This window comes from Melopsittacus undulatus, chromosome 4, assembly GCF_012275295.1.
Source record: "Melopsittacus undulatus isolate bMelUnd1 chromosome 4, bMelUnd1.mat.Z, whole genome shotgun sequence".
Taxonomy (NCBI): domain Eukaryota; kingdom Metazoa; phylum Chordata; class Aves; order Psittaciformes; family Psittaculidae; genus Melopsittacus; species Melopsittacus undulatus.
In genome coordinates, this window is record NC_047530.1 from 60,610,826 (window position 1) to 60,637,548 (window position 26,723).

At 36.0% G+C, this 26,723-nt stretch overlaps 1 protein-coding gene across 3 annotated transcripts in view; it reads left to right on the plus strand.

Annotated features, from left to right (window-relative positions):
* The window catches only part of NRG3 (neuregulin 3), a 402,582-nt gene that overhangs the window by 373,046 nt on the left and 2,813 nt on the right, over positions 1–26,723 (plus strand). For 2 of the 3 annotated variants that reach the window (XM_034062153.1, XM_034062154.1), the window contains exons 6-8: positions 5,151–5,277; positions 13,067–13,194; positions 22,368–22,538. In XM_034062153.1, coding sequence (XP_033918044.1) covers positions 5,151–5,277; positions 13,067–13,194; positions 22,368–22,538 — 426 coding nt within the window. Of the gene's footprint in view, positions 1–5,150; positions 5,278–13,066; positions 13,195–19,024; positions 19,028–22,367; positions 22,539–26,723 lie in introns of all 3 variants that reach the window. The other variant, XM_034062155.1, reaches the window with a different exon arrangement.

The following is a 26,723-nucleotide window of genomic DNA, read 5'->3' on the forward strand; positions in this document are numbered from 1 at the left end:
ACTGCTGATGTAGTTGTATAATGAGTATGTGTAATTTACACACACACTGAACTATCCAAGTATAGTGGAATCATCTGTACTAAACTATTTTAAAGTAAACCGCTTTCCACCGTATTGTTTATTTTCCCAATGGAAGATTATTTTATAATATTTATTGTTATGTGTGCAATTTGAGTTGCAAAAACCTCATAGCAATTACATGACATTCTTGTCAGTGCCACTCTATCTATAAATATGTTCTGTATGCTTGTCATCCTTCATTCTTGTTCCAGTTGGAGCTAATGAGAAAACACGTAAAATAGTACCTGCATGAGGTTAGTCATAGTGGATGAGCATCAAAAATGTGGAGGTTTGCACTATTTAAAAGTTTGGATGCTTATCTGAATCCCCCTTTTTAAAATTTATTTTAATGTGTAGGGACTCTGATGAGAACTACTTTTTCTTAGGGGAAAAAAAAGACAGTACATGTCTATCTTTCTAAAGATCTACATTTCCATTAAAAAGGAAAAAAAATGTTGGAAAAGTCACCAGGCCTTTTTTTTTCCCCTCCTTTTTCTTCCTCTCAGACATCAGGGGTAGTTTCTGCATGACTTGAGTGAAGATTTGAGTTGGTTCATGTTTCATTTCCTATCTGCTCTAATATTTTGAGGGATTGTGTTTAATTGTTCTTTAGACCTTGAGTATGACAGTGACACTAGCTGGGAGGATGCTGTGGCAGCACAGTTCCTCTCTGCAGACTTCTTTGATGTAGTATAAAGGATAAGGGATCTCGAGCACCTCCTATATGAAGACAGGTTGAGAAAATTGGGGCTGTTCAGCCTGGAGAAGACTGTGTGGAAACCTCATAGCAGCTTTTGAGTATCTGAAGTGGGCTTACAAGGATGCTGGAGAGGGATTCTTCATTAGGGACCACAACGACAGGACAAGGGGTAACGGGTTCAAACTTAAATTGAAAGTTTAGGCTAAATATAAGGAAGAAGTTCTTTACTGTGAGGTTGGTGTGGCACTGGAATTAGGTGCCCAAGGAAGTTGCAAATCCCTGCAGTGTTCAAGGCCAGGTTGGACAGGGCCTTGGGTGACATGGTTTAGTGTGTGGTCTCCCTGTGCATAGTAGGAGGATTGGGACTAGATGACCTTAAGGTCCTTTCCAACCCTAACTATTCTATGGTTCCATGATTTTATGAAATTGTGAGCAGGCAGCCATTTTGCCACTGTGGTAGAAACATCATTATGCATTTTATAGAGAATAAGGTGTTCCTGTTCTTCCTTTAAAGGCTTAGGGATTTTGATCATGAAGAGAGGTTCAGAAAAGGCAGAATGGGATTATCAGTTGGAAGAACATGGAGTCAGACATTGAGCGTAATGTGAATAAATTGTCTGTCCCTCTGTTAATTCAGCTGTGGCCTCCCTGATTTTGCACTGTTGTACAAAGTGGTTTGGAATAGCCTTCAAAATACTATGACTTTGATGAAGTGGTAGGGATAGCTATCCCTAAAACTATTGAGTTATTCTTCAAAGATGAACTCATGGGACTATAGTGCTTCATATCTATATATATATATATATATATATAGATATGTGTATATAGTGCTTCATATCTCAGCAGGATGGGGGTGGGAGGTGTTGGGTTTTTATCTGCATTATAAACATGATAGTTAAGAATTACTGGAGTGAGTTAGTGTGGTTATGCCAGATTTTGGAAACTGAAGTTTGAGGAGCAGTGAGAAAACGAGTGCCTCCCATTCAGTCTGGAGGTCTTATTAAATATATGAAACACAGTTTTGCTAAGATACTTATCAATCCCTAGCTCTCAGGCTTTGGCTCGATCTGGAGACTGTATCAAATGTAAATAGTGTCTAGACTGGGTTGCATAGAGGCCACATGAAACTGTAATAACTGTGACATTGGCCAGTGTCTTAAGGGTGTAAAACTCAACAAATTTAAAGTGCCTCAACCCTTATCCTATGTTAGCTTTTAGTCAATAGATTTTCAGGAGCTTCTTCATCAGGCAGGCATATCTTCATCATGCTTATGAGTTATCAGAGCATGCCTCCTGCTTGGAGGATAATAATTTGGTTTAAGTTGATGTATCAACATCTTAAAATACTGCTAACAGCTACAGAAAATCTGAATCTTGCACCCTAAAAGAAAAAGGACACAGACCCTGACTTTTTTGGTCTGACAATTGTATAATATCTACTGATAGAAATATGTGCTTCCCTATGCACCATTAAATTAAAAGTCCTTTTTAAAAATAAATTCAATGTGGCCAAATTTAGAACTATAATGAAACACTTCCAATTATTCCTTTTAGGGTAATCAGGAAAGTGCTGTAAGTGTTAGCAACAGAGGGCAAGTACAGTAATGGGCTGCTCTTTATGGTGTAGACTTCCATAAATGACTAGTGACTATTTCTTGCTGAAATAACAGCACTTTATTGCTAGATTTATCTAAAGTAGAACAAATAAGGCCCTTTTGTTTTGAAAACAAAAATTATAAAATAAGAACAGTAATTGGCGATTAACTTTGAATTTATTAATTGTTTCTAGTTTTATATGCATCCTATATTTTGGCAAAGTGAATATGCATAAACCTAACAGTAACGTTAGGTTGCATGAATATAAGAGGAAATTAATTGCTGGATTATTTCTCTCAGTAAATAGCTTCAGGAATCTCAATTGTAATGTTGAAGTTCAGCAGTGAAGCTGAATATCCAGTTTACTTACATGTGGTTATAGATGTAGAAGCAACTCTAAACCCAGGTTTTTGAAATTAATCCAAATTAGAGTTAAAAAACTTTGTAATTTGCTTTGTTATTTTCCCAATTAAATTCTATGAATATTGTATATATAGGAGATTCCCAAAGTCTGATGCTGTGATCATGTTTTACTGCCATTGTTTAGACTTTATTTGAAGTCTCCACTTAGAAACAGCCATCAAACACGACTAGGTGTTCCATAACTATCGTGGAGAACAAGAAACAAAAGGCTAGCTTTCCATTAGGACATATGGATATACATTTGCTTATTTTCTCAGTGTATGTAATTTAGATGGTCAGAAAATGACTATTCATACAAACTCTAGAGTTGCTTTTAGGACTTTCCCCTGCAATTTTAGGAAAAGCTAGAGTTCATTTTGACTTTTTGTAAATTAAACTATTCAGTTTCACTGGTTTCAAAAAAGAGTAGATATAAAAGTATGTTTTTAAAAGAGATGTTTCAGAATCAATTAATCTAATTTGGCACTGTAATGCTTTATATTACATCTATTCATGTTATCTGATATTATTCTTTACAAGTAAATTTTGAAGGTTTTTGTGCTTGAGAAATTATTTCCTCTAACCACTGCACATAAATCTTAATAATTAAGATTAGTGCACATAAATCTTACTAATTATGAGCTCCTGTGAGCTGTACACAAAACATGCCACTCATATTTGTAAGTTCATTCTTGTTCATTTGCCATGCTGTTTCAAAACAGGATGTAAACAGAAAGCTTAAGAGAAATTTGTAGAGTCTGAGGTTTATTATAGTATATGATCTGTATTCAGGAAATGTGCTTTAACAAGTACTTACTTCTGAGCAGGTGCTTACAGCTTGTTGAATTTAAGGTAATGCTTAAATTATTCAATTCTGAAGTTTGAAGAGTAGTGGGAAAATGCATGCCTCCCATACACAACTAAGGGACTCAAAGGCAGAAGAAATCCCATATATTTATTTTAATACATACTGCAATACTTCTCACTATTTGCTTTCATAGTGAGGTAACTTGTCCTTTCTCACTGTCTTACCCTTTGACCACTTGAGTAAGTCATTTTCCTCTGGTTTCTTACATTTTCCTGAGCTAAAAACAGACTGTACTGGAAGAAGCTAAAATTACTTTTATGTTTCATTCAGTGTCAGATTCATTGGTCTGAGTCAAGTAAGATGCTATCAAAACTGACAATGTCACAAAGCTTTCAGCAACAAAATCACAAGCAAGTTTTCAAAATGTTTTTGAGGCTTCTTTGCTAAAATTTCAGATTTCTGGATAGAAATACTGCATTTCCTTTATTTCTTATCAGCACTGCCCTGAAATCACTTCCTCTGAAATACAGCTCTGCACAAATTGCTGTCTAAATGCTGCTGGTGGCATAATGAAGTGCTGCTGCTGCTGCAGCAAGTCCTTGTCCTTTCTGGGTTTCCAGGGCCTGTGTGGGTTGACTGCTAGAGAAGCATCTTCTAGGGAGAAGGAGGGAAGGCAGAAAAGCAGCAAGGAAAGAAGGAAGGAAAGAAGGAAATAGAATTGGAGTCATTTCTAGTGATCATTTAAAACTAAATATCTCCGAAAATTTAGCTTATTAAAAGAATAGAGATGGATAAAAGACCTTAAATGTGTTTTGCTAACATTTTTTGCCCAGAGGAGATACCTGTTTGTGGAAGATAAAAGAAATATTTAAAACAAAGTTTGTTTTGTCCTCAATCATGGACAGAACTTTAAAACTCGGTTTGTCAGTATAGTGTGGCAGAAACAGAAAGCCATTATTAATAGCATCGTTATCTCCTGAATACTGCAAGTGATTCAGCTGGTGGTATTCCTAGCTCTGACATTATGGACCATAGTATAATATGTCGAACACACAGCTGCAGATACCCTACTCATGTTTTTTTCAGGGTTTAAATTTGTAAGCAAAAGCTGGTCTATACAAGATCGTGGGTTATAGGTCAGTCTAATTAGCTAGCAGAAATCTTTGATTCTTCAACATTTTTTATAGCCAACAGGGGCTAATGCCCGCTGTATTTGCCAAAGTCTTTGTTCTTAATCTGAGCAAAATGCTTTTTTAATATTCAGGCCTACTTGCAAGCTATTGTTAAATATTTAATAGATGATCTTATAAAATTCTGTGCTGAAACAATTGGCATGCTATTATAGTAATCTGAGAATAGAAGATATTTTAAACAGAAGAGCTCTTTTTTCCTTTCTTAAGCCTTGCCAGAAAATGACCACTGCATTGAAAACATTAAAATATTAGACACTAGTGAAATAGCTCAACTTGCTTAATCTGATATAGTGAAGCTTTGAACAAAGGGAACCATAGCTGTAAAAATACCATGGCTGTAGTAGAAGATCAGACTAGCTCTTTCTTACATTAATTCTATTTCTCTCTGCAGGAAACAAGCAAAGCAAATTCATGAACAGCTGAAAGAAACACAGAATAGGAAAACCTACAGCCTAAATGCTTCCAGCATGATGGCTAAGTCAGAGTGTATGGCGCAAAGCCAAGTCCAGCTGCAAAATGTAAGTAATCCTGCCAACGACAACACTTAATAGCGTGGCTGAGTTCCTGCTGCTGATGGTAGCACATTGCCATGTTGCTATTAGCATCTGAGCAATGGGAACAAGAATTCTCACCTCTTTCATAACATGTTCTCTATCAGGCCTGGTAATGGAAAACACTAAGCAGGATTTTTTGCTGACTTTATTTCAGTGGGTCCTGTTACATTTTGTTCACGGAACATCCCTTGCTGAGCCCCTTAGCTCTGCATCCAGCAGTTGAAATGAGTATTAGAGTTTTCAGCAATACCTTAGTTCATGTGTCTGTTTTACAGCTGAAGTGCGGGTCTTTGATCTTAGGTGATTTCAAGTCTTCCAATAATCAATGTTCCTGCATGAAAAAATGTAAAGATTTGTCACAGTTAATTCAGAGTAAATTCAAAATCTAGACTAAATTTACACATGTAAACTAGTGCTCAAAGGAAGACTGTGCAGATGGTCTCCTTTTCCTGGGTTGTGAGTTAAAAGGACTTTGATACCAGAAAGTGGTTAGTTTGTTAAAACTAAATTTGAAATGTATTTAGTCATTTTATGTATATAGTTACACTTAAGTTAATACAATTCCATAATCATGATATTCATAAAGTGTATTTGAAATAAGGAACCTGAAGACGACAAATTTTTTTAGCCCAGGATGTAAGTTATTTTCCAATGCATGTCATTTTCTTCTCTGTGGACATATGCAATTAGTGATGTCTTATTTGAACACAATCTTTGGGAAAACTGAGAAGGGAGCTGGTAGCAATATAATAGGAAATCATAAGGTTTATCCAAGCCTTTCTAAATGCTTAACTGTTAGTTTTTGGGGGTTTTTGTTGTTTTTTGGGTTGTTTTTTTTTGGGGGGGGGGGTTTGTTGGGGGGAGTGAGGTTGATTTGTTTGTCTGTTTAAAAAAAGAGTATCTTATCATTGCTTAAAGAGCGGACTACCATTGTTGTCATGATATCCTCTATGAGAAAAGATACACTATTTCAAGAAAGTAGATAGCTTCACAAAAGCGAGATAATAATAAGTTAGGGAACCTTGTGCAATTCTTTGTTTTACTTTCAGTTCATTCAGTCATACAGCATCTTCTAGCCCCTAAAAATAAAAGATTTGGGGAGCAGTGTGTTGTAATGATGGCAACAAAAGGTAAAGTTGTAAAGATCTTCTGTAATCCTTGTGTTCACACATATAAAGTAGGTCTTGGTTAGCACTAAGAATATGTTCTTTGCCTTTTTCTCACTGTAATTCAGTGCAATATTTTGTCAACCCATCATCACTATGAACTATTTGATGTCTTCTGAGCAGCTGACGAACACATCAACAAGCTTTATTTAAGTCTTTTTCTTTTGCTGTGACAATAGTCATAATGGCTGAAGCAGCAGTTTGTAGATTCCAGATACTAGAGATTGAAAGCCATTATTATTATTTATTATTTTAATCCAAACTTGGTTTTCTGTTTTTAATGGTGTTCAGACTGGCATTTTCAGGGCTGGTAATTAATACACTGTTTTCTTGTTCTTGTGGCTGCTTGCAGGCAGCTGTTTTCTTCTTGCCATTAATGCATTTTCCCTTGGGGAGCAAAGATACTAAGGAAGACAAACAGAATGACCTTGTGCAGGATGTAGTGTAACTGTGCAAGGTAATAATGGTTTCTATTGTTAGCAAGGTTTTAGTGCAGGAATGCATGAAAGCAGTTAATGAAATATTTAGAAAACTTGGCAGATTGGAATGGAGTAAAAGGGTAGGGGGGATGACAAGGCAGCAGAAAAGAACTTTGAAATGCCATTTTATACGAATGGCGGAGTGGCTCCCCACCAGAGACCAGAGATCTGCCCTAGGCCTTATCTGATGGGCAGGAAAGGGAACAAGTATTGCCAAGGGGAGAAGAACCCTCCCACTGCTCCCTCCTGCAACTGTGCTGCTGCCTTTCTTCCAGTCACTGCTGGGGTGTGATCTCTCTTCAGTTTCCATCTACAGCTCCTACCACATGGATCTGGGGAGAAATCTTAGTTCTCTTTATTTCCAGGAGCCAGTAAATAAACTTGAGTAAATTAAGGTGGCTGTTTTCCGAACACTAGTCTTGCAGTATAGAGCTTTGGTTTATGTAATATCAGTAGCTGTTTCTTGTGCTCTTCTCATATGGGAAAACTGTCTTGCTTATGTCTATGTCACCTTTCTCTGTTTCCTTAAACGATTCTCTCATATCTTTCTCCTGCCTGTTTTGAATGGCAATGCTTTCAGGTTTTTCACCCTGCTTTTTCTTCTATGAGAATACATTGGTGTAAACCTAAGAATAATTGCATACTATTCTAGTAATGTCTGTTCTGAAAGACTTTTGACCCAGAGGTTGCTATATTTAGTAAAGGCTGCATGGATCTTTCCCAATGCTGAGTTGCTTTAGAAAGAGGTTTTAATATTTCCCAAGACCCATGGTATAGCAGATAGTGTTTCAAGTGGTTTGTGGTTCTAAAGAGCTTGACTTTTTCTCCACATCTTTTCTCCATTTTTTTTCCACATTTTTTTTTCTTTTTACACCCTTGACTGGACTTTAGGAAAATATTTATTTTTAATTACATATTTTCAAAGACAATTTTTAATATTTTTTTAAAATAAGAGAAGCCAAGTGAATGTATCAAAGTGTTACTAACGTGAAAACACACCTTTCATTCTTGAAACAAGTATTATAATGAACTGAAGTTTGTATTTTATTCTAGCTGAACTCATTATAGTTGCAGCTGCTTGTATTACCACAGAAGGAAAAGGACTTCAGACCTATGATAACCCACCTCTGTGCCAATTAAAGCTTTCTTACATTAGTGTCATATGAGAAACATACACAGGTTAAAAGCCCTGAATGTAGGCTGTTTAGAATTGTCTTCATTTGAGAAATTAGTCACTCACTCTGAGGTTTTTGCCCTCTGATCAGCAAGGTAAACACGAGTGACAATGGCCACATCCCAGCACCCATCTTGGCAGGCCCCGAAGTTGAGGAAGAATGCAAATAGAGATAAGCATTTAAGTTAAAACATGGATGCCTCCCTGTCATTTGTGATATTGCAGGGAATAAAGATTTTTTTTTTGCATTGACAGTATTTTGAAGTATCATATGCTTTTTCTTCCCACACTCAGATGCATTACATCTCCTCCACTTCCTTCTTCTGCTCCACTGTGATTCTGAAAAGTAAAAAGAATGGGTTAGATTTGGTCAAGACGTATTCTCTCTGCATTCCTCCTGAGCACAGCTGGTAATTGCGTTCACCTCTGCTGAGTCTATTTCTCTCAGAGCTGATTGCATTATTTTGTTAAGGTTGCAAATCGCGTTAAAAATACTGTATACTGAAAGCAGCATTCATAAATGTTTGAACACAGCTCCTAGTACTTCTCTTGAATCTCTTTTAAGTCCACTGATTTTCCCACATACTAAGGCAGCAATATGCTTTTTGCTAGGTTTTCTAGCATCTTGGATTTGGATAGTAATGAATGAGAATGTTGCTATAATTCTTCAGTCAGGAAGAGATAGATGTGACAGTTCTTAATGCAGGACCTTTGAGGTACACAAGATTCATATTTATTTCACCTAATGCATGAAACTTAGAACTTCCTAGTAATATGTACTCTGTCCCAAAGAAATTATATTCTCATCAAAAGATATTTAATTAGTGTGCTCCATGAGACAGCAGCAAAAGGTCTGATGTCCTCATAGGCAAAAGGAAGTAAATTTAAGTTCTCAGCTGCCTCTCTTAGAAAAGCAAGTGCTCTGTGCCCTCTTGTATACTGTGCCAGGGGCAAGAGGAGGTGTTGTGGCCCTCCTTTTTTTCTGTAGTTCACCAGTTTTCATGAGTTCTAGTCATGCACCTGGTTACTAGCTCCTTATTCCACCTTTACTAGATTGTTTCTTTAAATACTCATAACTTGACAAACATGTCATGCGACAAAAAAAGGCAAAACCAAATAAAAAAAATAGGAAAAAAAGCCACAAAATAAAACACCTGCACCCGAAGCTTTGCCATTCCTGTAGTGATTCTGACAGTTGTCATGGTTGTTTATGCTTTTTTTATCTTTGTGGATTTTAATGCTTTCTCCCATGGTACTAAGTGGATCTATTAATTCCTCATCACTTTCCCTCTGAGGTGGTTAATATGCTTTTCATGCTGTAGTAGATGGTTTGACTTTTCACTACACTTTTTACTAATAGCTTCTAGTCAGTAGCTCTTTCTGTCTTGTTGTCTTTTGTTGATAGTAGAAATAAATTCTTTTTAGTCACTATGATAGAATTACAATTAATATCTATTGAGCAACAGCTACTCTTGAATCTTTTAAAAGATCACTGTATGGTTTTGCCTAAGTTACAATGTGATTTATCAGCTAATATATTTCTTACTTCTGTATTGCATGACTAATTCATAAGAACTTCCAGAATAGACAAACTTGAATTTACTGGCCTCTGGCTATAGCTAATGTTGGCAACAAAACATATAACACATATGGTAACACCTGTAAGGATGTTATATATATACCACCTGATGGGCTTATGTGCAAGGTCAGCCAGTCCAGAAAAATCACTGGCTCTTTACCTCCTTGAGACACCCTCTCTGAATGTCATTTAAAGCTGGCCCCTTTTGCCTTGAAATGGGATCCCCATTTCAATGGGGATTGGGTGAAATGGATTATTTTTGAAATGGGATCCCCACATCACCTCTCTTCCAATGCCATGTGTGTTTCTTGAATTTTTATTATTACTATTTTGGGAAAATCATTGAGGATGAAGGGCTAAGAAAAGCCTGGGGAAGGGATGGGTGTTTTGTTTTGCATAAAAACAGGAAAACAGGACAGCAGTGTCAAGTTATTCTGTAGCACTTGACCGGCATATGGCAGCTCTGGAGCCTACCTTTTAGAGTAAAGAATACAGAGCATGGATCAGGGGAATTACATGCTCACAGTCACACAGTAGGTCAGTGGCAGAGTCTGATTTCTAGTCTCCTGGCCCAGACCACTTCACAGATATACTTAGCTTTAACTATCAGGGGTTAATTTTATTGTCAGTGTTGAGTAATTGTATGTAACTTGGAGATGATTTTCTCCATGAAAATTTGAAAATTTGCAAAATGTTTTATTTTAATGCTATCATTATTCTTTATTGAGCCATATGCAGGAGTGTTTCTCAGTACTTGTTCAAATAAGCACAAATAATTAAACAAGAAGACAATAAAACCAAAAACCCCCCCAAATAGTACGTATAAGCTTTCAGTGATGCTTTCAACCTACTGGAACAGTCCACTGGAAGCATTTCTCAATTTATTGTCCATCATGGCTGAGTATTGAATAGCTCAGGTCAGAGGCTTCCACAGAGCTCTGCCCATGTGAGAACTTGGCTGTGGGAACACCGTGATGGGCTCTGCTGGGATACAGATGGGGAGTAATCCCAGTATGATACACCATTCTTCTTGGGACACCAACTGATATTGCTGTAAACTCCTCACAGAGATCTGAGGATATTTTTCTCCAAAGATTATCTCAGAGAAGGGATGTGGCACTTACAGTTAAGCTAACGGAGAATAAAACAAGATGCTTTTAAACCTATTAAAATGTATGAATAATGTGATACATCCAAGTAAGTTCAGTTGCATTGTTCAAATTCTCTGTGTATTCTCTGTGTATTCACACCCTCAATTTAAATTGCGATTCATATTTTCATTGTAATTAATGTTTTGGCTGTTATGGTAATTGTTAACTGGTGTATTTGAAAATGGCATAAAAGAAATGTTTAGTTAGGGGAAAAAATATCCTTTGTAGGCTGTGCCTGGGTGGTGCTGGGTGTTGGACCTTCAGTATAGATTACTAACCATCAACAGAGCAACTTCTGGGGGTCCTGGTTTTCTTCAGCTGGTGTGAGGAAAGACCCTGTATAACATTGTTCCTGCCTACACCTATCTTACCCGTAGCAAAAGGCTCAGCTTATCCCTAATTAGCCTTCATGATTCACATCATACTCATGGTTTTTTAAGCCATTCAGACCTTCAGTTTGGTATCATGAACAAACATGAAGACAGAAGAAGCTTTCTGGCACTAACAACCCATTCTTAACATAGCTAAAATTGATTTATTCAGGTCAGAAATCAAAGACAGTTTCACTTCTACAGCTGGCAGGATAACTATTAAACTTTAAAACGGTCAAAGACATGAGTACCTAAAAAAACATACTTCTGTCTGAATTTTCTGTATCTTATCTACAACATTTACAAGTGACAACTAAGGTTATTATAACTTAAAGAAGTAAGGGTGGAATATGTTCCATATTATTTCAGTTGTGTTTATGTCATGCATGCAGCAGCATTTTGTATATTGTCACTCTCATTAGCTTTGCCTTCAGAAGCACATAAGTAGCCCTGTTTATGTGGGTATTTCACACAACAGAAAGAGGGATAGCAGCATTAGAGAAGAATTTGTTATTTTAGCTACAGAAATCAGTCATAAGAAGCTTCAGTAGATGAACTCAAATTGCATGTAACCTATTTTTCTAAGACAATTATCTTGTATGACTTTCCTTTTGGATTTGCTGAAGTCTGGGGAAATGTAGCTAAGAATAAGTGAGAACTGGAAAATAATTTGATATTTTTAAGGAGTTACTGCTCTTTTGTTAGGCAACAAAATAATTGTGAAAAAAAAGCTGTACGTTGAAAGAAATCTTTGTGTCTTCTGCATAAATGTTCATGCTGTTGTATAATAACACGGCACTTTTTTGCCAATGTGATCTTTTTATATTATTATTATTATTAGAATTTGTATTTTCTTTCTAAAATACTTAATTTTGCAATAGCTTCCAGAAGACCAATTTATTGTAAAGATAACATAGATATCTAGGTATCTAATACTAAAATTACAAACTAATACAGAAAGAATGGATTAAAGAAAAATAGACCAATTAATTTTGGTGTAGGTCATTATAATGAAAAATACCTGGGTGGAAATGTGGGTAACCACTCATATCTCTGAGATATTTCCAGGTAACCAAAAGCAAGATGGATTATTCTTCTATGCCAAAATACAGCTTTTTTTTATGCTTTGATTTTCTGAATCTCTTCAGGATCAGAGACAATTTTTGCTGAATTCCCAGTTGAATCACAAAGCAAGAAGAAGAAAATCTGTTCTTGTTCATATCTGGTGTTGGCTTTACAGACCTTTGTGTTTCACTATGTGCCCAAAGTCGTCTCTGCACCTACAACTGTCACAAGAAAAATTATGTTTACGCTGTTCTCACTAGCATAGATACTCAGGGGTCAAAAGTTTTCAGACCTGTTCACAAAGGATATCTGGCTCTGTGGATAGGATTCAAATATTTTTGTTACTTGTCTGACAATACAAATGCTATTTCAGTTATGCATGCTGATGAAATCACCAAATGATCGAAGGAAGTGCTTTCTGTCCTCTGAGATGTGTTTTGTGATCTCAGTCTCTGCATGGACAGCCACAAAAACAGGCTTTTAGTCAGAGGGATCAGTGTTCTCTATCACTGTGGGCAGATCAATCAGTAATTTTGCTACTAATGCAAATAACATTTTGATGTGGAGAAAGTAATGGAGATAATGACTACTGGTGCTTTCTGCTATGTAAACAACAGTGAATGAATGTATTACTTGCAATGCCTAATTTTAATTTAAAAAATGCATTAGAGCACTTCTTACCCTGCTCCAGTATGAATTCTGACTGAATAGCATCAATAATATACTTTGCCTTTTGTGTATTAATTAATTTTATTCTTTATGCTACAGTATTCAAAAACAGATAGGCACCCTGGGCCTATTCTTCACAAAGTTATGGAGTCTAGTTTTTCAGGCCCTCAATCTTTCCCAGAGGCCTTGTCTCCAGACAGAGGAACCCAGCCCATCAAGCCACATAGGTAAGCAAATGTCTGTCTGATGGCAGATTTGACAGGCTGCCAAGGGATGTCATTGAGCTGATGATATGTGTGTGCTGGCAATAGGAGAGATACTGAATGGTATGATACCCACAAAGCCTCAGCTGACTCATTAAGCAGATGTCCAAGCATTTTCTTAGCTGCAGACATAAAAGGCAATAATAGTGCTCAACAACTTTATCTGTGATTTGTAAAAGTCCTAGAGGAAGCATTAAATACACCATCCAATCTGTAGACAGAGACCAGTGAATGAAACTGTAGTTTGAGAAGCCATTAAAAACAAAACTTTCATTATCAATGTTCATGAAGTTCATGTGTCATTTGCAGCAGAAAGGTGTGGTTGCAAATTTGCAGCTTTTCTCACTGTTACTTTAAACAAATAATACTTGAAATGAATACTAACTTATTTATAAACACACAGTGGCCCTTGAAAACTAATCTTCCAAAAAGTTTGGATGATTATAGAATCATAGAATAGTTAGGATTGGAAAGGACCTCAAGATCATCTAGTTCCAACCTTGTTTCCAAGAGGAAAGAAAGAGGAACACCACCCATCACTGAATGGCATTTGGATTAGAATTCTGCTAGTAGCCTTTCTGGATGAAAAAGAATGCAGATGCTTCATTACGATACCAGAAACCAAACTCATGTCTGGTATAAGCAATAATGTTTTGAAATGGCAGTGATAATAACGTTTGATCTTTGCACACAGAGAGAAAAAAAGCTGAGAAAAATCAGTTCAGAATATTTTAGCTGTGTAGTCTGGAAGACATTTATGAAAGGATAACTTAAAATTACTGAAACAAAAGTCTGAGGTTGCATGGAGTTATGAACTAGCTTCTATAGGATTTCATGCATTTTCATTGCAGACCCCAGTCACCTACATGTTCCTTTTCTTTTGAATAAATTATTTGCTTAACCTACCAAAGTGCAGCATATAAGCCAGGAAGGGTAAAGGATAGTAGATAGAAGGATAGGATAAAGGGATAGAAGGGTAAAGGATTCTATCTACTTTTACCTTCCTTAAGCCTTTAATTAGGCATGAAAAAATAATGCCAAATGTTTTGTCCATTCCATTTCTTAGGGCTTATTCTCTATGACACAAAGATTTACAAAATATGCACAATAATTTTGCTGAACATAGATGAACCGTGGAACTGATACCTAGAATTCTTTCCATGGAAGTTTTGGGGAAAATTTTATCTCCATTTGGCTAAAAGATGAAGTTCAGAAAACACATGGTAACATTCCCTTAGCTTTAATAACATGGTTGCAGTAGCCAAGTTTGAAATATTTTAGGTGCTTTACCATGACATTACTTAATCTTAAAAATGTGGAAATAAAGACTGAAAATATTCCTTCTGTTTATAAACATTGCATCATTTAAAATAAAAGCTATAATAATAATAAAAGAGGAATGATTCTCCAGACTCCCTGTTTTCCATAGTAAAATTAAAGAATAAGCCACACAGGTAACTATTGCAGAATCCCGGATTGTTCATTTTAAAATAAATAAATAAATAAATAAATAAATAAATAAATCAAAATGAACTAAATCAAAGCAAACAAATTACAACAAAATGAAAAGACACACAGACAAAAAAAACCCCAGTCACCCAACAGTCATCTCTACTTGCAGATGTCAAGCTCCAGACTATCTTAAGAGTCTTTGCCTCAGAACTGTTTTAAGTTGTGGAATGACTAGCTTAATTTATAAAGAATTTTTTTGTAGTTTTATAACTTAGGATTTATTATACAAGGCCCTTGCTTTGTAATGCATGCAACAGACTTGAATACCGAACACTTTATAAAGCTATCTTCAATTTATGCACCATGTGATGGCTTCCTAATTCAGTTTCTAAATAGCATTCAGTGTGGCCAGGTGGTTAAATGTGGCCAAATGAGAAAACTTCTTTTTTTAGTGGGATACATTTTGTCCTAAACATCCCTTCATTTCATTCCAAATCTGATGTGAGCCTAAAAATTGCAGCAGCTCTGCAGGTTCTCATTTTTATGCTGTGAAACTATGTTACTGGTTTAGTTCTGATTTCTATGGAAATATTTTCTTTCATGTTCCAGATCTGTTTTCTCTGCTAATGTTTTCAAGGGCACTAATGATGGGTGATCATACTGGCCTGGCAGTAAGACTATCTAGGTGGCGAATCATTTGGGATTGCTGAAATTTGACTGACAAAGATCACCTACTTATTTCACTCAGATTACTAGATAATAGCAGTTTTCTGTCTCTACCAACCTCAGCTGCATGCAAAGAATTATGGCAGAGATAGAATTGAAAATTTAAATTTCCAGTGAAAGTTACTCCAAAAATACTTCACTTTTATTATGTGCTGTTATTACTGTAGAATTTTATATCATCTGCTTGCGTAAGTAGAACAATTCTTAGTATTGTCAACTGGAAAGTAACAAATTTGTTTAAGAAGTAAACTTCTTGTAAAGTATACAGTGTCTCAAAAATTAATCTCAGATTATCTGTTGATTTTAGTAAGAATAAAACCCATACTGTCGTAATTTCTTACAGATAGAAACAAATCAGAGTTTTGATAATTATGGGACTGAGTTGTGATCCCATTGAATAGCAGTTTTCTTGGCAATTAGTCATCCTGATTTTCATGCATTGATTCAGTCATAATTGATTTTGTAGGGATAAATTTCAGTGAAAACCATGATGAAAGTCAAATGCAGAGACTTTCAGCTTAGAGCAGTTGTATTGTCTTATAGAAATGACAAAATAGGATAAACTTACTCTGAAATTTAAAATTACTTAGGTTTAAATTTTCAGTGTACTGTTAATACCATGAAAACCATGGTAAAATGATTTATTATTATTATTATTATTTAGTAAGTATTTTAGGTCTTAGGTTCCCAATATAATTGATTCAGTTTAAATTAAAAGAATAAATTTAAGTTATTCTGTAAATAAGGCTATTAGATTTCAAAGAAGTACTGGTAAACTAAAGCAACTAAGAGTGTAAAGGCAGAGGAAACCTGAAAGGGAGAAAGGATAAGGAATCTGTATTTTACCAAGGAAAGAACATAGTTTTCTGTATAAATTTAATAAAAAGAATGCCTAAAAAGAATGGGATGTAGGGAAAGAAATAAACTGTATCATAGGGGGAAAGAAATAATTTCTCAGAAATCATTGAGAATTAAGAATTACTGGTAATGCTGAAAGCAATCAAATGGTCTTGCTGTATAAAGGAGTACTATACAGGAAGAAGCAATGCTGGTAGTGGGACAGAGGTAATATATGAAGCAGTTAGGGCAATCCTGAATGAATATATTTGATTTTTCAGCTAGGGTGATAATTTGAGTATGAAGATGGGAAGGATTTGAGGGTTTGATTATTTGAGGATTTGATTATTTGAGGATGAGAATGGGAATAGGATCAAATATACAAAAATAGACATTGCTATAGTAAAAGTGGAATTAAAATGCAAAAATCAAAGCTCTCAAGTCAAGATGATCTAGTAGATCTTGATCAAAGAAGTCTGGAAGGAGAACTGGCTCATGAAATTTCAAGTCCTGTAGCAAAATCTGTCAAAAAAGGAGCTGTGCCATTCGAAGATGGAATAGAAAATGTCAAATATTTAGGAAAGGAAAAATTTACTGAAGGAACTGAAGACCTATTACATTGAACTAGACTAGTCAAGGACTTTGGACAAAACCTTGGGAGGGGGAGGGGAGGGAAGCAGATTCTTTGGGTAGATATTAAAAAGGCTAAAAATTGTCATGAAGTTTATCAGCAGTGGTTTTTGCAACACTACACTGAGAACTCTTTTTGTATTTGGTGTAGGTGAGATCTCTACACAGCCTCAGTTTGTTTGTTCCCACACATCTAATGTTTTTAGAGGGAGAAAGCAGGGAGAGACAGAAGAGCTATAGTGCCAGATACACAGAAGTGGTTAAAAGGGGAGAGAGTAAGGAATCACACTGAGGAGGTAAGTGCTTCAGGCCAGAATGCCTGAAGACATTTAGTGCTCCAGAGGAGCACTAAGAGAACTCCAAAAGAATTAGTCAACTCTGGGGACAAGTTTTGTTTAATGCTTTTGTGCACAACTTTGGTGACAAAATTAATTTAAAAGATAGAGTCAGTACAGATAACGATCTAGATAAAAAGAATGAATTGAGTAACTGAGTAACTTTGAAGAATGGCATAACATAGGTGGATTCCAGCTTAGCAGTACTAAATATAAGGTACCCATTTTGGAACTGAATATAATCTAAGCAATGAATGAGGAAGAAAAGTTTCAGTATATACTAGTTCGTCAAAAGAATAATCAAAGTGATGCAGCTGAGCAAAAGATAAATGGGATAAGAGGAATTATTAATCAATGCATTTTTGTCATAAAGTCAGAAATATTAAAACCACTTCATAAGACACTGTTGTCACTTCATTTGAGTATAGCATGAGAATCCAATCTCACCTGGTTAAAATGACTTCCTGATTACTATGAACTTAAATTGCAATATAGATGGAGGCATGAATAATCTGTGTTCCCTAAGTAAGTTTTAGAGAATCTGTCTCAGTCTTCACTGAAAAGAGCATATGACTGCTTCTTATAAATACATCAGAGGAAGCATAATGAGAAGTAAAAGACCTATTTAAAATGAAAACCTATTTTAAATGGTGGTACATATGTCAAATAGATGTATACTCATCATAAATAATTTTAAACTGAATGGAAGCCTCAAAGTTTTCAATATAGAACAACTTTCTGGATATTATTGTAGTTTTGGGATAGAGGTTGATCAATACATTACATGGAGTATATGATGAAGTTATGGCAGATGATTAAACTCAGTGCCACTGAAGTACCTTTGAACGCTCTCTTCCCTTTTCCTATAGTATGTATCTATCTGGTGGAACTGGGATGGTGACCGGATGATACAGGTAGTTCTGAAAGGTTTATGTAGAGTTGCAAAGTCCCCAGTCAGCTCTGGCACATGCCATTCCTGAATGCCAAATTATATAAAGGAGCAACGGTGCTCCCATTTCAGAAATCAAGAGGATATATGTAGGTGCAGGCTGGCTGCTAGAAAGCTTCTATTTATGTGAAGGGAGAAGAGAGTCTTGCAAAGTGCAGGCTACAGTCCAACCCCATCACCTGAGCTGAGAACCTGACCAGCTGTAATGGTTCATAAACACAGGCTTGGAAGCACAGGTCGTTGTGCCATTGTAGATGAGACATTTTCCTAGACAGTAATCATGTCTTGAGAATGTACATGATTACTTTACAAAGACACGGAAAAGAGTGGTGTTTTGGATACAGGATGCTATGGATAAAAAAGGGGTAAAACTATGAAATTCAGTTTTCATATGCCACAACTTTTTTTGTCATAATAAACTGCTTACAATCTTAGTATTCTTTAAATCACATAGTTTTGCTGAAGTCCCAAACATTATGTTAACTTTCTCCCTTTGTGAAGCCATCTATAAAAGGTTTCAACAGAGATGCGCTCACTGTATGTCATCTTGTTCCTGTAAGAAGTCTGACAAAAGGACTTTCTGATAGAGTTTTATTATTGCTGCATGGTATTTGTTGAGTGATGCTTGTGTTCTCAGGTATAACAGAGCCTTTTTATTAAAACTGAAAATTGTTTGAAAGTCAGAATAGTTGCTCTGTACAAATGTTGGCAGTAGATTATCTAAGCCTAAAAATGTGACTCCTAAGGAACATCAGAAGACACTGTCTATCTGGCAGCCAGGTCTGTCACTGGGTTATGTATTTACTCTTTCTGTCCTGCAAAGACAAAACCCATGTCTTCAACACTATTTGCATCTCGTGATCAGTAGGTGATAGAGTTTGTAGCATAATATGCCTCTGTATAGTTTTTGCAGGTACAGATTCAGAGTATTTACAATCAGTTTTATAACTTCCCTACCTTCTTCAGCTTTGCATCTTTTCATGAATTACAGTAATGAAAAAAAGGGAAAGAATAAGTAAAATATGTATGCAGACAAGCATGGTTATAAGAACTATTTCTGTAGCTCTCTTGCACTTATTAAACAAGAAGGAAAAGATTCAGATCCCATCCAAAGTTTTAATATTTTGTCATCCTCTTGTTAATGCTCTTCAAGTTATGTTGACAAAATTATGTGTTCATAATGTGATAATCAATTTGGTTTAAAAATTGGCTATAAAGTAGTATGGGAGGATTCTCAGAGTTACTGTAAAATGACTGCAAGTCTTCTCTTCATGGATGTTGTTAACTGCACTTGGGAGTTGTATATATGCCTTGTGACGAGAATACTGAGCCTGCTGCGACAGAATTTGTTTTTACTTGATTGCCCATCCTAAAGAAATTTTTCACACAAAACAATTTGCAACAGTGAATCCCAAGTTCTTAATTCACTTTAGAGATGGTTGAACTACTTCTTTCAAACCATTAATTCATCAGAACTATATTTCTCACTGGTATATGTATTACTTGTGAGCCAGTTCAAGCATATTCTGATTTTTGTTATTCTGGAGTAATTGATTAAGAGATTTTAAAGACATATCTGCTACAGCTTTGCTTATTGGTCCTTTTTATTGAACAGCTCAGTTATGTGGGCTGGGTATTTTTGCTAGTTAGACTGGAGTACAGGAAGGAAGAAACCATAATGGTGGCTGAAGAAGGGTAAATTCCCTGAAGAAGTCTGAAAGGCATTGTTTGCCTTAGAGAGAGGAACACTTTACGTGAGCAGAAGTCTCAGACGGACTGTATTAACAGTCTTGGAGGAAGAGTACGCTGATGTTCATAGAAACTTTGTGAAAAAGGAAAAAACTTTATTATGCTGCAGTTACTTTTTCGTGGAATGGTTTTTAACAAAAAGCTACTATCTTGTCTTTGGTGCTTCAAGAAGTGAGTGTTAACTTGCAGCTGCACTCTGTGTAGGTATTTCCTAGACCTTAATGAATTTGTGTTACCCATGACCACACATTATTTTTATTCATTTTTTTCACTCTTTTTCTGTCAGAAATGTTGAAAGCACGAGAGACACACATTAGCAACAAATTGGTTGCTTAAGCTCTGTTGGTGGTGCAGCTGCTGTGATTGCAAGGAGATATTGGCATGTGCCAGATCCCTTCAGTCTAACCAGCCCTTTAGCAGCCTGTAGAGTCTAGTGTTCTGTGTAGCAAGGAGTTTCAGTACAAGCTGAAGGAAATACAGATAAGTCAGTTACACACATCTTTGCTGCAGTTTATAACAATTATCTCGTGTCTACCTTTATGTGGTGAAATTATGTCTATAACAAATGCAGAGATTTTGTGAATTTGCATGTGCACGTTATTAGACAGAAGGCCATGTGCTCACATCCAGCAAGGAAGATGCACAAGGGCATAAAACCAATCACAATTAAACAATGCCTTTCTAGTTTCAAATATTTGTAATCAGTCTAAAGTCTCTTAAGTTAATCAGTTTGCTGACTTTTGTAGTTCATTGATGAATACACTACAATCAATAAAAAAAAAACCTGAAATTCATTATCCAACAAAAATTACTCATTCAGCTGCATCTTCTAATAATCTCAGGCTCTCCTGAGCAGAAATTGTCAATTCTTTTGTGATGTGCTGGTGTTATTTTACAGAATGTGAACTGTAACTCACAACTTGAGCTTAGCCTTTAGAATTGAAAGGCCAGGGCTTCTGTTTTTTAAAGAAGTCTTTTCACAGTTTCCTCAATAGATAAAGAAAAATCTATTTAAGGTAGCATCAAAAATTCTTGGGGGAGTATTATTGCCATGGTTTGCTTATCTTTTCAATTAAAGAGCACCAGGAAAATAAAGGTGTGGGAGAGAACAGAGTGGAGATTGCAATGGAACACTGGTAGCTTGAGTAGTAGGATAGGAATTTATTTCTTATGCTTTGACTCTGGGGAGAAGAGATTGGTTTTAATGGAAATGTACAGTCCAAGAGAATTTGTCCAAGATACTTGGTCCAAGCAGAAATTGCTTTGGGAGTAGATCTGTCCCTAACTGTAAATAAAGTTTCCATTAGGTATGAAATGCGAATTGCTTTTAAGTCAAGTTATAATAGGAAAAGAGAAGCAAATTTATCAAAAGTCTTTTGCATAGCTGAATTTTATCAGAAGTTGAAATTATTCACATAACCAAAAATAATGACTCTTAAATTGATCTACAAAGCCTATAATAAAATATAGTTAAAGATGTAACAGAATATAAGGTGATACATTTGCATTTCTTAGTCCAGAAGATGTCAAAGAGAAATAGGAGTAATTGAAAATGAATAACTAGTCACTCCATGCAGGACTGTAAGCTGTCAGCAGTAGGAATAGATTATGTCTTACCTTAATTCTGTGTTCCCTTATTTTTGCATCAGCAACAGCTAAATTTGTAGTTAATTTACCAAAAGTATGGATTCTAGATAACTTTTAATACCTGCATGTAGTGGCAAAAAATCCATTCTCCTTCCAAAACACTACAAAAATGTTTACAAAGGCAGTTTTCTAAAATAAGAAAACTATTACTTGTTTCTATCATATTCAAGTTTGTATTATATCTCAGAAACAACACAGTGTTTATCAGTGTATCCGAAGAAGAAAGCAATCTGTATATAAAACACGAAAAGAACAATATAGAAATCTTGTTGAACGTGGAGAAAACTTGTCAGAGATGTTTTTTCAAACTGCATTTCATGAGCTTCACTTAGATTCTTCACTTACATTTTTTTTTCACAATTTAATGATGTTGTACCAGGAAATAAGCACCTAGTAGACTGATGGATGATATAATGGGTTCTCAATTTAAGATCTGATTTTGAGCGCAGCTGCAGGTATGATGTAGCTGTACTGTTTGTTTATACTGTCTGAGTCAACTCCATATAGCAGGATTATGGTATGCATCATGGAGAAAAAGAAGCATCCTTCATCAAGTATGAGGAAACATTTCATATACCAGGCAATTATTTTCATTCCTGCAAAAGAGGTGATGTATTAAACATGGCATAAACAGCAGCTAACTATGGATTATAGTATTACGTTTCCATAGAGAATTTCTACTGATGTCATAGACTGCCACAGCAAAGTTATAGAAACAGTAATCCATGCATTATTAATCCTGAATCTTTACTTTGCAAAAGTTTATGCTTTTGCTGTGATAATTTCTACTGTACTGTTGGTGTTGTTCCTAGAAGTCTCTCTTCATGCTGCAGCCCAGGACAAAAAAGTGGGATGCTGCATAGAAATGCCTTTCGGAGGACTCCTCCCTTACCTCGGGGTAGGTTCAATGGAATTACAGGACCAGCATATCAACAGCTAGAAGAGTCAAGGATCACAGACCAGGACACAATACCTTGTCACGGGTAAGTAGTTATGTAACTGAAGTGAGACAGTTTGTTAGTGGCTGCTGTTATGTGGTTAATATGCTTTGCCATTACAGTCCTTCCAACTTGTTATAGTGTACTGTGGATCCAGGGTTTATAGTATTGAAAGCAGAGGAATGTTTTCAGTGTACTGGCCCTTTGAAGGTAATACATTCTCATTTGGCTGGCTGCTCTTTTTAAGCCTTTCAAAGGCTGTAGTAGAGAGTGATTAGAACAAAGTCATTGGCAATGTTGCTCTTTATAATGGATGTTTTTTCTAGTGGTGATGTGATGTTCTAGTAACTTTTGCATGGCATTTTTTTCTTCCATCAGCACTAGGCAAATAAGCAAATAATTCAGATCTTTTTTCTTAAATAAATCAATGTACATTGCAAAGTGTGTTTGCTGTAGAGACTGAATAGCAATAACTTCAAACAAGTTTGTCTTTAAGAGCACACAAAGAATCCAATATCTTTCCTTTTTCAGTTCAGCTTATTAGAATATTGAATGTGAGCTCCAGCTGTACATAAGGTCTGAATTTCAGAAGTACTCCTGAGCATCTACAGCTAGCTGCCTTTGAAGTCTTTTGCAATTGCATATCCCTACAGATTTACGAAGACTTTTTAGAATCACTGCAAACACACTATAAGTAAAACTAGGAGTGATATCTGGAATGGAATAATACAGTTTCATTTGGACACATGTGAGTCACAGCTGAGTGCAGCTAACTGAACAGTTACACAGCGAGAAGGCAGCTGTATGTTTTCCATATCAGAATTGACTTTATGGAGTGCAGATCTAAGTCACCCACATATTTGATTTTCCCCAGAGAAGGAAGGTCGCTATCCACTCTGAGCTCCTTGGGAGACAACAGTCACAAATGCTGGCAAAGTATAAGTGCTGTTACATGTGTGTCTTGTAGACACACATGCACGCATTTCAGCTGTGCCTCCCTCACTGTGCTTTCCAACCTGCAGTGAGACTGCCCAGTTGGGGAGCAGTGTGAGAGAGGGACTTGGTTCACTAAATGTTTTGTAGGTTATCTACCTTACAAAGTTGGCATCAGTAATTAGGAAAGGCAGACCAAGAACAGAGCTTACCTGTGAAGGGAGAAAGCAAAGCCACAAAAGATTTGTGTGTCTGATGACCTCTTTAAAAAAATACAAATATGTCTCATACTTTTTTCCTTTTATTATTTGCTTCTTATAAGGAAAATTTGTTTAGTAATCCTTGCAGGAAATATGTACGATAATGTGTGCATAATTCATTAACAAAAATTGTGACTCCAAATGCAGCCCTTCCTGAAAGGGGCAGGCTAAGAGCCTTCCCTCTTCAGTAGAAGCATCTTGTAGCATAGACTGGAGAGTTATGTGGCCCCTTCCTAGGTTAAGAAGTGAGGTAGCAAATGGCAAAGCTGTCTTGTGGGTGGTTGTATTTTCTCTTCTCTAGGAAATCAGTGTGTGATATGACAAGCATCATCTTGTAGCAGGCTATATTTTAAATGTGCAGATCTGCAAGAGGTTGATATTTGGACCAGACTGTTACCCCTTCTAGCCTCAATCCACTCAAGCACTTAATCCATACCTTGTGTGCTAAGGATATCTGTAGAATTAGATCTTCCTAATATTGACTCTAACAACTGGACCTCTCTCTGACGGAGTCCTGTGAGTGCATCAACAGGTGCTGTTGTGACAGAGAGTCACGGCAGTCTGTGCATATCACAAATATGATACCAAAACTCTTCAACTGATATCCATGGAAATTAATTTTTTTAAATATCAGTATTAGGCATGAAAATAAAAACAATTATTTGATCTTGTTTTATTACAGTGTTTTACTGATGATGTTTTTTATGAAAATTAAGTCTTTGAATAATGTAACAAAACTTTTTGCAAGTTATTTTGTGTTGCAGCAATGAAGTAATCTCTTCAGCTAGAATATAACTACACATCTTATCTCTGAACAAATATAAAAAATGATTCACTATTCATATGGAATTCTTTTAACTTAAGAAGAGGTTTCCCCAAAATCAGATGGCTTTTCATCTTCTAAATACATGCTAGTTTCATAGTGTTTGTATTCTCACTAGAATTCCAGCCCAAATGAGAAGTTCCCTTGTCCCCGGCAGAACTTACACTACTTCCTTTCTTCTCCCTTTTCAGCTTCATCTTTCCCTATAGGGATGCACAAATCAAATTGGTTTATCTCCCTAATTGTTTGACCCTTCTGAATTTCATCCAGCAGCAGTTTAATCAGATTTTGTGTGTTTACATTTGATAGAAAAGAGGATAATTTACCTGAGCAGTTTTTGTCTGGACAGTAAAAGGGCTTCTCCTCCCATCCCACATTGAGAAGAAAGCTTTTGCTGCCTTCCACAAGCACCAGACCTCATGATTTGCAACAGCATCTGATGTTTGCAGAGTTTGAGTCAAAGATAGCTAATATCAGTTATTTAATCAGTATGATACTTGAAGGAGTAGAAAAACCTACCTGAAATGAGGGGCCTAAAGAAAACAAACCATCTCCATGCCAGTCACATCTCAGAGACAGATTTGAGTCCCTGAAGGTGTCACAGGTTTACATACAGTGGTTTGATCACATGCTGTCAGTGAGAGCTGTTCGTATTACACTGTATGAAGTGCTGGGAGTAATGCCTTACAGCCTGTGAATGTGTACATATACATATATAAATGTGCTTATGTATACAAGAGCCAATGTGTCATACCTACAGGTAGAAAATGGGGTGTATATATATATAGGTATATGTGCTTACAAGGCTGAACTAAAGTCTGGTAACGCCACTAGAATAACTTCTGTTCATTTTAATGGGCCTTCTTGTCAGGGTCTTGTATTGGACATCTATAGCAATATGTCTTATAGCAAAGCTAGTGGTACTGTGCTAAACAAAAAGAATTCTATTTTTTAAGTTACAATCTCTTCTGTCTCTCTTTATATCTGTTTTAATGGGGCAGTAAATTTATTTCCTTTTTTTCAGTGTCATTCTTTAATTTAGACTCTTAAACACTGTACAACATAATTACTGTTGCATATTTATAAATGTTTGAGTTTCTCTTTTTTGCTTGGTTTTAAGGAAAGTGGAGAGAAAGCTGCGCCTTGAAATACGTGCACATGAATGAATTTATTCAGACAAAACAATTTTTCACATAAAACTGATGTTATTCTTAAGAGGAACTATTGTTCTTGTAAAGTTAATTATAGGAAAATGTAATTAAGATTCTGCAATTATAGGTCTAAGTCTCAGTCTATTGAAAACAGCATCAGTCTTGTGTCACAAGTAGAAGTATGGATCAGTTTATAATTGACAAAAAGCAGACTCTTACATGGCTTAGATGTAACATCCCTACTAGTTTAATACCTTGCCTGTTGCACGCAGTGTATGTGCTTTAATTCAACCTCAGTCCTTCTTTGAAAGCCTTGTAAGCACAGGGCAGAAACATGTAATTGTGACATACAACTGGTGAGTCTATCTGTACTTCAAGAAATATGGAAATATGCCAGGCATTGCATTACATATTATTGTTGCTGTCAATTAGTGTTCAAAATACCAAGAACAATTGAGTCTCTATTATGGAATTGGCAAATGTTACTATTTTCTCACCAAACCCATTTTAATTTAGTCTTTTCTTGGTTTTGCTTATATATCATCCATATAATACATCCATTGCATGTGGAATTCATGGAAAACATTCCCTTCCTTTGTTTTCAGGGTGCAGCCCAGAATATATTTAGGGCCCGAATTACCAAAAAAGGGAATAATGCAACTGATGCGATCTCTTCAGCTATAGTCGTTTGAATTATATAATAAGCAAAGGAAACAAGAATGGGCACAACCCAAAGGTCTGCATTGTTTTGTTTTAATTTTCTTTTTTTTTTTAATTATCCTTCCTTGGGAATAATATCCATGATCAGTATTTCATTCATACTGATTATTGAAAACTGTTCTAAAAAGGCCCTCCATAAATGGCTACATGTGTGTCTAAGCAGAGTTCAAATGCCATTAACCAAGAGCTGAGTCTTAGCTGGTTCAGATGTAGAACATAGACACAGCTACATAGCATGTACAAGAAGTTCTAGCATGCATCTGAAAAAGCCACTTGCTATATTATTCCCCTGGGTTTTGCTTCCCAAAGCAGTATGTCTTTCCATTAGATAGCAGCAAAGAGC